This window comes from Coloeus monedula (assembly GCF_965178545.1).
Source record: "Coloeus monedula genome assembly, chromosome: 8".
Classification (NCBI taxonomy): domain Eukaryota; kingdom Metazoa; phylum Chordata; class Aves; order Passeriformes; family Corvidae; genus Coloeus; species Coloeus monedula.
Window position 1 is genome coordinate 36,419,990 of NC_138788.1, and position 13,515 is coordinate 36,433,504.

General features: G+C 42.5%; 1 protein-coding gene across 4 annotated transcripts in view; it reads left to right on the plus strand.

Moving 5' to 3' along the window:
* The window catches only part of DOCK1 (dedicator of cytokinesis 1), a 265,665-nt gene that overhangs the window by 185,193 nt on the left and 66,957 nt on the right, over positions 1-13,515 (plus strand). For all 4 annotated transcript variants that reach the window (XM_082286424.1, XM_082286425.1, XM_082286426.1 and 1 more), the window contains 3 exons: positions 5,281-5,359; positions 5,816-5,916; positions 8,756-8,814. In XM_082286424.1, the coding sequence (XP_082142550.1) occupies positions 5,281-5,359; positions 5,816-5,916; positions 8,756-8,814 (239 nt within the window). The remainder of the gene's footprint in view (positions 1-5,280; positions 5,360-5,815; positions 5,917-8,755; positions 8,815-13,515) is intronic.

Here is a 13,515-nt window from a genome sequence, read left to right on the forward strand (position 1 = left end):
ATCAAATTATCAGCTAAACCAAAATTATTTTAAGATGTATCTGTGTATTCTTGTTGAGATAATGATTCTGCCATTAAGGAAGTCATTTGTTCATTCTTTTTTCTTCTTCTTTTTTTTTTTTTTTTTTCGGATGTTTGCTTAAGGAAAAATAGTGGGGAGGACATTCCTATTTTGCATTGTTTCTTGTTTTCCTGTCAGAAATATTTTGCATGAACACTCACAGTGTAAATCCAAATCCCTGGGTAGTGGAGCTAACTAAATAACGTGCCAAATGGCATAGGCTGTAAAAATACTTTCACTTTTTTAATATTTCTCTGTAGATGATTTCTCCAGAGCAGTGTTTCTGCAGAGGCAGTTGGATGTGTGTTACCTGCTGGGAGAGGTGTGCTGCAGCATCCTGCACCCAGCTTTCCTCAGCTCCTGGAGCTTCCCACCATGTGAGAAGCTGAGTGAGAGAAAAGGGGGCGCAGAATCTTTTTAAACATGAGCAAATCAGGGCACTTGACTAATTAGGAGGGAGAATGGTGCAATAAAAAGCGACTGAACCTGAGAAAGAGCTAAAAAAAAATGAGTTGTTTGGCGCAATGACTCCTGCTCCATTTATAAATCGAATCCCTCTGTCCCTCCTTCATTTACAATTGCCACTGGAAGTCAGGATTTGATGTATGTTCCCAGCCTCCTGGAGGCAGTGAGGTTGTTTGGAGAGAAAAAAGGACCTTTTGGAAAACTCCGGAATCGAACCATTCATTTTTGATTTGTTTGGAGAAGCAATCTCTGCATCCACAAACCACTTAAGCACCTATGGGCCTAGTGGAAGTGAGTGATAATCGGTAACAGGAAACATTCCCAGAAATCAGGAGTTGCAATTGAAGGTAGTTCCTGAACCAGCAGCACATTCCTGGATGGATTAACTCTGGAGTGAGAGCCACGAATGGGGAGAAATTACGGAAGCAATTAACCCTGCCTAAGGCAGGGCAAGGTGGATGTACCCAAGCAGGACACTGAGACTGGCTAACCTGGCTTTTGGTTTGGTTTTTTGAGAATTTCTGCTTTTTATAACCTTTATTTCCTAATGCTGACCTCTGCCGTGCTTTCTTCCATCTCCTTTTCCCTGGCTTCTCTCACCTGAGCTCTCAGCTGTACCTTCTGTGTCACCCTGAAAAGCTGGTGGGCAGCTCACTGTTCCTGCTGGGTCACGGAGAGCTGATACAGGTGTCTGGTCAGGAAATGCATAAACAGGGATGAAATACCAAAAATCCTGGTGGCACAGAAAAGGCTTTGGGGAGACCTTAAGGTCTGTCTCAGGGGCTTCAAGAGGGCTGGAGAGAGATTTGGGACAGGGGCCTGGAGTGACTGGAAAAAAGGGGGAAGAATGGCTTCCCAGTGCCAGAGGGCAGGGCTGGATGGGATATTGGGAAGGAATTGTTCCCTGGGAGGGTGGACAGGCCCTGGCACAGGGTGCCCAGAGCAGCTGGGGCTGCCCCTGGATCCCTGGCAGTGCCCAAGGCCAGGCTGGACATTGGGGCTGGGAGCAGCCTGGCACAGTGGGAGGTGTCCCTGCCATGGCAGGGGTGGCACTGGATGGGCTTTAAGGTCCCATCCAAGCAAAATGATTCTGATTCTGGTCTGTGGAAGGTCTCTAAACACAGAATAAGAGGACAGTCCCTGCCTCAGAGGATCAAACTACAACAGAAGAGACAACAGAAATCTGTGGATGCCCTTGGAGCCATTCCCACCCCCCATCCCCAGCGCTCACACACAAACCTCCTCTGTCCAGGGTGTTGATTTCATTCTTTGGTAGATTTTTATGCCTTTCTCTCTTCCACATATCCTGAAGTGACTTCCTTCTGTAATCATATTCCTTCTATTCCAATCACATCATAGGAAATGTTAATTTCCTTCTTTTAATTGGGTTGATAAAGTCTTTTGTCTCACAAATCTTTCCCAATACATTCGGATTAGGTTTTGTTGTCTTAAACGGCAGCAGAGCCCATTGTGCTGGGTTCCAGGCTCTGAACTTCTCCCTTTTTCAAAGTTTAACTTCAGTGGCTCTTCCTGACATGGATAATAAATTCTTTTGTTCATTGAAAGTGAATATCAAGAAGAGCACTTCTTTTTATGCACACACAACTGGGAGCCAATCTTCGTTATTAATTACAGCGAGATAAGGGCTGGCACTGCAAGGGATGCTCTCCATCCGAGGGTTTTGATTATTTGTCTCTTGGCCCAGTGATGTCCAAGTCCACCTTTTATCCTTGAGACTGTTCCAGCAGCCAATTCCTTTCTTCTTCAGTACAGAGCTGCTGCTTTTGGGTTAATTCCACTTACTCTGAAGAGTCACTTTTCGCTGCATTTTCCATTTTCTCTAACTTTTGACAGTGAAGTTACTGAAAATTGTCAGGACCTGCTTTGGAGGAGGAGGAGGATTTAACTAACACCTGGAATGATAAAATATTTCTGCTTCCTCTTTCAATTTTTATTTGGGCATAAACCTGAACCGTTTTTATATTCATGAGTTGCAGCAACTTCCCAGGTGATAACAAAGCATTGCCCAGGTTACAGCCAAGAATTCATCCAGCACAGTTTTTTACTATTGAAATTCTCTCTTCAGAGTAGTGATCTTACAACTTGCTACTTCTTATTGCCAATATTTTAGTATCTATCTTTTTAAAATTAACTTCATCGGATAAAAATCTTCTTAATTTTGCTGTTGCTCTTGGCACTGGACGTGCTAAAATATCTTGAAAAGTGCTGTGAGGTTTGCCATGACATTTGATTTGCAAATGAAGATAGACTGTAATAATAATAGCAGTAATAGTAGTAGCAGTAGTAGGGGGAGTAGTAGTAGAAGAAGTAAAAATAATAAAAATAATAGTAATAATAATAGAAATGAGGATGATGATGTTCTGCTGACTGTCACTGGGATTTTTCCACTGACCTATGTTAGGAAGTGTTTTGTCCAGTCACAGAAGGATTGATCAAATGAAATCAAAAATAAATTGGGATTTGAATAATTCAAAAATTAACATTAAATCTCTCCATCCCTCCTTTGGATGTTCCTTTATGGAAATTGGAGGAATCCCTGGCTTCCTAAACCCCCCCTGATGCCCAGGGGTTGTTTAATTCCAGCTCCAGTTGAACACATGTTCTGTGCTCTGCTCCTTTTCCAGTGGCAAATGCAGCAGAATTTGTATTATTTGTTCTTTGTTGGTATTCAATGGAATTAATATAAGGGAAGAATGAGAGTTACAATTTAAAGAAAAATAATGGTATATAAAGTAATGAGATTGTGCCAAAGCTTAATTAGATGGAGTAGATTGAATACATTACAGTGATGTCTTGAGGCAGCATAATTAAGTTGTAGGCACAGTCCTGCCTGAGTTGGAAGCATTTTTATCTCCATGAGGGAAGCAGCCTTGGATGGCCCCTGTACCATGTTAAATTCTGGGGAAGATTTACAGAGCCCATTGTGTTATCAGCCTTCAGAAGCACAAAGCGAAGCAGGGAGAAGGCAGAGGGTAAAACTGCAGGTTGTCTGATCACACAGATAACTTGGGTCTCAATCTTAGTGTGTGCTGCAGCTCAGTAATTGAATCCCAGATCTCAAATACACATATTTTGGAGCAGGGCAGTGTGTTAATTTGTGTGCTGGATTCAGCTCATTTGTAAAATCTCCTAATGAACTGCTTTCCCAAAACACTGCCAAAGATGCTGAATGTGGGCTGAAGTGCTGAAATTCCTCCTTGGCTGTGCTGGGTGCAAGAGCAGAGATGCCTCTGTCGTCTCAGTTATAAAGAAGAATATTATAAAACACACCTGCATATATGTATGTGCTTGATTTTTATGTATAGTTGCTTATATTTTATGTATACTTTCATGTTTTAATTTTTTTCTGTGTTTTCCTTTCTAAATTTAATTTTAGTTTTCCCATTTGGATCCTTTCTGTCTCCTCCATAATTCTGCCAGGGGGATGATCTGACCTGATACTACAGATACGTCCCAATGGCATCGAATATTTTTCCTTTATTAATTTATTTCAATCTATAAATAAATAAATGACCTCTCTTAGCATCCTGATGCCTTTATCCATTTTTATAAATGCATCAATACATACAGAAATAATCTCTGGCATCATGTTGTCCATAAATAAATAAATAAATATAAATAATGTCTCTTGCCATCATGTTGCCCACGTGTTTTCTGGAGATTTAATTTCTCTTGGATACCAAACCTTCAGCTAAATATTATTTTTTTTTCCAGGAGAGATCGTTAAGTATCTTAAAAGTATCTTAAATATAGTACAAATCCTTTCTAGCTGGTTTGTTTTAAATCTGGCTCTTTTTTTCTTTTTTTTTTTTTTTTTTTTGGCCAGCCTGGAGGAAAATCAGCTTTTTTATTTGCAGTAGCGAACTTTCTTTTTCAAGATTAGTTTTAGGGTGGGGAAAAAACAAACCCAGTACATGTCAGGAGGAGTTTTCATCATTTTTGAGACTCTGAGGAGACACAAATCTCTCCCCCAGCCTGCTCCAAAGAGAAGCTCATTTGTCTGGGCATTAGCTGGCAGCTGCACAGCATAAATTTCAAGTTTGCAGGGGGAATCTCGTGTTTGTTTTGAAAATGGAGATCAGGCTACCAAGGAATAATACATTTATTTTTCAGCACCATGAATATGTAGTGCCCTACTTCTCCTGTGCCATTTGGTTTTCTCTTTCAAGCTTGTCAGGCCAACTCCTTTTGCAATTTAAGAAGCATTTTAGAAACTCCATAAACTACAGTGGGTACTGAATTAGCATCTTGGAAGTAGAGCAGTGAACAATGTTTTAAAGATTGTCCTTCAGCAGCATTTCTATTGTGCCAGAAGTGGAAATCTTCTTGCCTCATATGTTTAAAAACGTGTTTTTCTTGACCCTAAAGTTAAAATACAACCAGTTGCAGGTCTGGGTTAGATACAAGACTGTAACTTTAAAATAAATATATATATAGTGCTAATAAGCTGAATTTTTAATGATCTCTTGATTATGAAAAGATACTTTAAAGAGAAGTGATTTTATCCCAAACATTCCCTCTGTTTCTACATATGCTAATTTACTTGATTAATTTGGAGAACATCTGCATAGAATTCTGTACAGTTACCAGTGGTGAGATCACCCTGCTTTTCAAGTTACAGCCTCAAATTTCACTTTCCAGACAGACTCAGATTTTGTGTCTAATTGGGATGCCAAATATACAAAGGTACCCCAGAAGAGTGTGTAATTAGGTAATTTTCTCTTGATCTTTCAGAGTCTTCCTGCGAGCAATTAATCAGTATGCAGATATGCTAAACAAAAAATTCCTTGATCAAGCCAACTTTGAGTTACAGGTAAGAAAAAACTCCCTGTTTTAATGGAATAAATGATATTAATGTAATAAATTTCTGCCCTGAACATGTAGTTTTGGTGGGTTTATTTGTCAGTGTGAACCCCAGTTATCCCAGTGAAGCCATTCCAGGCTCAGCAGGTGTTGTGATCCATTCCTGGCTTGTGTGTCTTGTCATGGAATCACAGAACCACAGCGGGGTTTGGGTTGGAATTCTGCTTCAATCATCAGAACACAAAGAATTGGGATTTGTAGCTGGGAAACATTTGTTGGAAACATAAAGGCAACGAGGAGATGTATTAAGAATTTATCAAGAAACACCATCTCTGTGGTGTCTGCTCTTTTCTCCTTTAAATATTTATGTGCATAATTCAGAGACTTCTAAGTTGTTTTGTAGGTGTGTAGAGAAACATTGCAGAGAATTAATGGAATCTCTTCTTGTCATTTTGGGGGCTTTCAGCTCTGGAACAACTACTTCCACCTGGCTGTTGCTTTTCTCACACAAGAATCTTTACAACTGGAGAATTTTTCGAGCGCTAAAAGAGCAAAAATCCTTAACAAGTAAGTCCTGCTCGTCATCTCAATCATGGCCAAGAACTCGAGGTCTATTGCCATAATTTCAGGTTAATTTCTTAGCTCAGTCTATTCAAATTGAGATGCAATCAGGGGATAATGAAAGGTTGGGTTGAAAAACATGAATCAAGTGTTGTGTGTGTTTCTGCCCTGGGATCAGGAGCTGAATTTCCCCATTCGTTACTGATGGAGACAGTGTTTGCTGCTGCAGGATGTTCAGAAAGTCAAGGTTCTTGGAAGTGTTAACATGTTATAGAACTGCATTTCAAAATCACTTGAGCTTTGTGCTTCTTTTAATCTCATTTTACGTCTGCTCTTTTTTGCTTAATCCCTGGTGCCCTTTTAGAGGGAGTTTTGGTCGCTCCAGCCACTTGCACTGTGCTGTCCCTGAAGGATGGCTTGGGATAAGTGCAGCCCTGTGTGCATTCCTGGTTCTAAGGGGTTACATTCCCTGCCTCCAACCACCCCGCTGCTGGTCAGACTCCCACAGCAAAGAAAAGCTGTCAAAAGAGGGAAAAAAGCCTGGAAATAAGAGCAGAACATGAAGATTTTGTTTAAGTAGAGTGATTAAGGGTGGAAAAGATCATGGAGTCCAACCAAGGCCACCACTGCCCCATGTTGCCAAGTGCCACATCCTTACAGCTTTTAAATCCCTCCAGGGATGGGAACTCCACCTGAACAACCAATTCCAGTGCCTGACCACCCTCTGAGTGAGGAAATTTTCCCTACTCTCCAATTCAATCTCCCCTGGCACAGCTTGAGGCCATTTTCCCCTTGTCCCGTTGATATTTCTCCTGCTTTTTATTGGTGTTCCATAGTAGTGACCTTATTATTACTTAGCTAAACACCAAGCTCTGAAAAGAGCCAGCTTTGTGATTTTAGAGTGTGTGGATTCTTTTTCTGTGGCATGATATTTGGGAAGAGCAGCTACAAAAGCAGGGTGTTCCCACAGCCAGTGAGATGGCAAAAATGGGGAATTTCCAAACTGTGATTCCTTGAACAAGCACAGCTCAAGCTCCTGGTGTGTACAATAAATAAAATATGTCTGTATAGAGAGAGCAAATGTATTTTGTGTCCCTTCACCTTCCCAATTCAGGCCTTTCTGCCTATTATTATGATAAGAGAAATCCCAGGGAGAATGGGGACAGTTCATCACTGCTGCAGTGAGTTGATTTTAAGGGCTTTTTCCTTGTGTGGCTTTTAGGGTTTGACCAGAAAATTCAGGAAGGGCTCCACATCCCATCCCTTTTTTTGGGAGCCAAATTTTGCCCTGCAGACTCCACCACTCCCTCCTGAGTTTTGAGGTATTTCCTTTGGAAGCTGTGCTCTACCTGAGCCTTGAAAGAGAATTTTAAAGCACTGTAGGATCTGCTCTGCCTGTGACTCGTGGGGCTTCCTTGATAAAACAGGAATATTTACCAGTTCAGAGGAAAAGTGGTGTCAAGCAGAGCTCAGGGTTTGGGGCTTGTGCTATAAACACCAGAAATAACATTATAGATAAAGGTTTTTTAAGGAAATTGAGCTGATATTGCAGAGCCAGATATATTTTATTTAAGGAAATCGAGATGGTGTTGCAGGTAAATTTTATTTAATTAAATTTAGAATCCCTTTGCTCTCTCTGCCCAGTGTTAGTGAGCACCTTTGTGAGCATTTCAGTTGGAATCAAACTCCTGACCTGAACAAAGAGCCAACAGCTGAGCTGTAATTGGGCTGGAAATTGCTGTGAAATACATTTGTGGGCTGATAATTCCTATTTGTCAGAATGGGAACCATGGGCACAAATTTTCTTGGAGTGATTTTTATATTAAACAGAGCAGTTTATCTCGCTGAAGGAATTCCAGGAATCAACAGGCATTTCTCACTGCTAATAGAAGTAAATAGATTAAGTCATTTGAAGTGGTTGCTTAATAAAGTTTGCTAAATTGTAAATCTTTGTTTATAATGAATTTCCAAATTATTTTCAGTTTAATCATGTTTTGGAGACAGGAATCAAGACAATAAATTCTTCAAGGTGCAATAAATGCATGGTCTGGAGGCACTTTCATTGCTGTATGAAGGCACTCCTGTGTCAAAAGGGATATAATTAATCAGTTAATTCCATATCACACTCACCCATCTTTTTAAATGTATATTTCAATTAAAACATCAAATATTTAATAATTAAAATTTAATTATTGTAATTTGTAGGTTTTGCTAAACATTGCATTTAAGCATTAGATAATAACAGATTCTTAATGATGCAGAAGATTCTCTTTAATCCATATTAATGACAGGGTGTCTCACTATTATCCCCCAGAAATCCCACAAGTTGCCAGATATTACAGTTTTGCTCATCGTGTTATTTAAGTAATGATCTTTAACTTGCAAATATTCCATGTAGCAAATGCATCCTTGGAGCTCGTTATGGTTCTCATCCCATCGTTAATGAAGGCATTAGGATGATTTCCACTCATTAAAGCTTCCTGGTGTTCACGTGGAAAGGGAGGGGAATGCAAAACTGACCCTGATGGGAGATGGGAGGTGTTGGTGCCACCAGCTTTGAGGCAGGGTTGGTGGTGAACAAGCTCTCACCCCTGCCTGGGACCATGGATTGTTGGAATTGTTGAGGCTGGAAACCCTTTTTCTCCAAATTTTGATGTTTACAGATGTATTGCTGAGCTGGTGAGGGTGAGCCAAGTAATCTTAGTAGGGTGGGACTGATTTGAGAACCTGTTCTGGAATTTCTTCTCTTTTTGAGTGCTGCGAATCTGATTTTGAAATGAGATTTGGCTGCTCATAGGTCTTAGATTTGTTTTGTTTTAATGCTGGTTTTGTTTTCCTTTTTAAGGTACGGGGACATGAGAAGGCAGATTGGGTTTGAGATCAGGGACATGTGGTACAACCTGGGTAAGTATCCTGAGCACGGCTTGCCTTCAGTGTTGCCATAAAACGAGTTAGAGGGATATTCCTGGAAAAATTCGGTGCCAGCTTGGATGGGACTTGGAGCAGCCTGGTCTATGGAAGGTGTCCCTACCCATGGAATGAGATGGTCTTTGATGTTCCTTCCAACCCAAAGCATGCCATGACTCTCTAAAATGGACTTGCTCTCTCTTGAAACAAAAGTAGGCCTGCAGAAAGCTTTTAAAAACCAGGTGATTGAAGAAACCAAGCCACCTCTGCATACTTAATTCACCATCTGGGAAGTCACATCACTCTTGTTAATATTTATATGTCTTGTGGTTTTTGTGGGTTTCAGCCTCTTGCTAAACACAAAGCTGTTGTTATGGTGATACCTCTTCAGTGGGGGGCTTTTTCCCCTTAACAATATCTATATACACACACATTTCTGTTCACTCACTTGTGGATGCAGTACCTGGGACTGACTGTAGCAAAATGGATGTGTCCACGGTTCTCAGTACCTCAGCCTGGAAATTCTGCTTAAACTCTGCTTTTCAGTCTTGTCTGGCTGCATCAGTGACTCAGTAGAGACTGGGAAGTTGGAGCTCCCTGGAGCTCGCAGGTAAATGAGGCTTCTCTGCCTATCTCCAGCCTGGGCTGCTCTCTGGGTATAATTGGGCTGTACAGGGATTGAATTTCACCAGAAACTGAGTATTTACTGTGACCTGAGTGTACTTGTCTGCCAGATTTCATTTTCCTGAGCTTAGCAGCACAGACACTTCAGCTCTTCTGAGTTTTATCAAAACTTCCTTAAATGATCAGAAATAAATGCGTTTGCCACTTCGCTTCTATCTCTGGCTGAGCTGTTGTTGCTGAGAGTTGAAAAAACCCCGGCATCTCGAAGAGAAGGGAGTGCCAAGGGTTCATAAGTATTTGATGGCACAGAATTTGCATCCTATCTGCTGGAATGATGAGAAAAGGCTTTGGAGAGCAGCTGAGTTCACTTTTTATTAGAAGCATCTTTGGTGAATTAAGTGTCTGGAGAGCAGATTAGAGCTTAGTGCACGACTGAGATGTGACTTGACAGGCAGGTAATAAAATCAGTGTCGTGCCTGCTGCTGCATCACCCAGCGTGGGATGCTGGCAGCCTCTGGGTGAGTAATTAGCCAAATCCTTCCCTCTTCCAGGCCCACTGTCATGGAGTCATGGAATTGTTAAGGTTGGAAAAGGTTGAGCCCAAGCCAGCACTGCCAAGGCCACCACTGCCCCATGTCCCCAAGTGCCACATCTGCATGGATTTTAAATCCCTCCAGGGATGGGGACTCCACCACTGCCCTGGGCAGCCCCTTCCAGTGGCTGAAAATCCTTTTGCTGAATAAATTTTCCCAGTATCCACCCTGAGCCTCCCCTGGCCCAGCCTGAGGCCGTTCCCTCTCCTCCTGTCCCTGTTCCCTGGGAGCAGAGCCCGACCCCCCCGGCTGCCCCCTCCTGTCAGGGGCTTGTGCAGAGCCACAAGGTCCCCCCTGAGCCTCCTTTGCTCCAGGCTCAGCCCTTTCCCAGCTCCCTCAGCTACCTTTTCTCCTCATTAATGTTTCTGGCCTCTTTGGATTCTTATGGATTCTTAAACTTTTCCCAGAATTTACTGGACTGAAAGTAGAAAGTTTGATGTAGACTTTTCCATCCAGCTGTTCTTAACTGAGGTTGTTTTATCCAGGCTGGCCTTTGTGGAGTGCATTGTGCCTTTCACTTCTGCTGCTGCCACTGCCTGCTCTTTACAGGTTATTGAGTTGCTCTGGGGTTCAGTTTCTCACCATTAACAAGGATAATAATTTCCCCTGGAGTTTTGGGAATCGATTGGCACAAGGGGTAGTGTTTTCTTCAATATTTCTTTCTGTGCTGTCATGAAAGCCTTTTATTTTTAATGGATTTTTTATAAATGGAGATTATCCAGGTAGATGCCTCTGTGACCTCCTCAAGCTCTAATGTCTGTGATTCTCTAAGATCCATTAATGGGATCATTAATGCCAAAGTCTCTCATGTGGAGGGAGTCAGGAAATTGCTGCTCTTCCCAAGAAAAGTTGGGAGAGAAAGGTAAATGTGAGGCAGGACCCCAGTGCAAGGCAGCCTTTGTGCTTCTCCTGAGCAGCACCTTGCTTTTCCTCATCTTCTTTGTCACACAGAGAGTCCATGTTTAACTCGTGGATCATGTTCAACTCATGGATCCCATTTAACTTCTGGCTCCTCACCAGCATCCATGTCACAGCATCAGTTAAGAAGGAATTCCAGCTTCCCACTGCACAGGAATCGATTGGGGGGTGCCTGACACTTTTATCTTGGAAGTTGCACTGCATTGATCAAATTATTCATGTGTATGTTCAGAAACCAAGTCAGAAAGTAAAGGGTGGAATTGTGGAATATGTTTGAGCATGGGATTTTTATGTCTATGCCATTGTGCATGAGATGTGGTGAAACCAAACCACCCTGACTTTCGATTTATGGAATAAAGGGTATAGAAAAGCCTCAAAAATGAATATTTTGTCTCATCAGGTTTTGTTTCTAAATAGCGTGATTAGCACACGATGCCTGCTGAGTTAAAACTCCCCAGCTGGGAACAAGGCAGTCCTCCAGCTATGATGCACATTTAAAAGTATAATTCTTTTTCTGAAATGAAATAGTAAAATAAGAATTCTGAAAGTTTTTACTTGTCTGCTTGTTTCTGATACAGAGGGGGCCTCAACAGTCACCCCTTCCTATTTTTATGAGTAGGAAAAAAAAATAAAAGAACATTTATAGTGCAGAACAGCACTTCAGAGGCTTTTTTCCTTCCATACCACAACCTGAACTTTAAAATGTGTTATTTTGAGTCACTGTTTTGTTGAAACTGGGACTATTTAAACCTTGCTGAGACATTAAGCATCAAAAAAGCATCAAACAGGCTGTGGTCTGTCTGGGAAAAGCAGGAATTCAAAAACCACGCCTTATAAAGCGTTTTGTGATGCAATTTAGCAAACAGAACCCAAGAGTGTGACACGAGGTCGTGTGCACAGGGGTGCAGTGGTTAATGGCTCCCACAGTTCCGTGCTAGAGGAATTGCAGTGACATTTCAAATGACATCCTGCTGGGAAAGGTGGCCAGGGAACGGCAGCTCGGAGAGCAGCGCCTTTATTGGTGACGTCTGAACCAGCTGGGGGGAGATGGAGAAGAGAAATTCCTCAAGGTGAAGGGGAATGGTTGCTGGTGTCCTCCAGCGAGCTGCCACCGTCCCTCCCAGGGCTTGACGTCACCAAAGGTGTCCTGACAGGGCCGTTGATGTCGTTGGAGGGGAAGGCCAGGGTTAAAAATAGCCCTGAACTTCGGGCGTTACATAAATAGAAGTCATCACACATCACCCTCTCTGGATTAGTCAGGCGTGTTCCCAGCCAGCCCAGGGGACAGGGAAGGCTGCTGGCAAATTACTCAGAGGTTTTTGTGGCCCAAATTGAAGTGGGAAGAGGCTGGGAAAGGAGGATCACACGTTACCTGGCAAGGAGAGCACCTTGGCTTTGGTTTGTGATGAGGTCCCTTCCTGCTGTGTGAGCACATCCCAGGGCCAGGCACAAGACAATGCAAGGGGAAGTTTTTGCATGTTCAAAGGTGGCTTTTTTTTGGCATGTGGTGGTTCTTAAAGCAGCTGCACAAGTTGGTTTTCAGAAGAGACTCCTCAATTTCCTTCCAGACTTGTCACATTTGGAGTCTCTGCGTGGGAGTTCCCACACTCCTGCGGAGAGGAGAAAGGTGAATTCCTTGCTGGGTTGTTTATCAGACAGGGGGATGGATGCCCTGGGGGGCCAGGGGAGCGTTGTTTCCCTTCCTGCTTTGCTCCCATGCTTGCTTTAGTGGCACAACATCTCCCAGGCTCACATTGTCCCAGCAAACCCCTGCGTGTGCGCCGTCAGCCCCGATGCGCGTGGGATGGACGTCACCCAGGGCTCCCACTTCATGGGCTTCCCCCAGAGAGCAGCCAACAGATCATCATCAAATCAAAGATTCTGTGGATTTTTCACATCTCAAGTTCAAAAGATGATCCTCTTCTGAGGGAATTCCTGTGCTTGAGGCAGTGGAAAAACCCACCATTACCCAGTGAGAACTTGCGGCGTTCAATCAGCGCGTGACGAACAACTTTTGTCACCGTTATTTGTTTTCTGCAATATTGACTCTGGCACTCTTCAGGCATAACACAAGAAATCTGTCACCTGCGAGGCCCAGTGTAATAATCCTTGTAGGAGAGACTGAGGGAAGCTTTAGGCCTCTCACTTGATATTCCTGAGCAGCACCCAGCCCTGCAGCAGCACCCAAAGTCACCGTTTTCGTTGAGTATTAATTTGCCCTGATCCGATTGCTAATGCTAATAGGATTCAGGAGTTTGCCAAATCAAGGAACTTAAATTATATCCGCTAAAAAAAGGAGCATGTTTTGGTGGTAAAGGATTTTTCTTGATTACATTTGTTGAGATTTATGTTAGTTCTGGTCAAAAGTGAAACTACCAATTAAAGACTTCACTGGTTACTGTCACAGTGGTGTAGTGCAGTGGAATAAAAATGAGTTGAAATCTGTTTCTGTCCTGTACCACTGCTAACTACAGTGGGGAACAAGAGTTTGGGGAATGGAGGAAACTGAGGGCTCCCTAAATTAGCTGGACTCCAAAGAATCTGGTCTGAAGCACAGTACTGG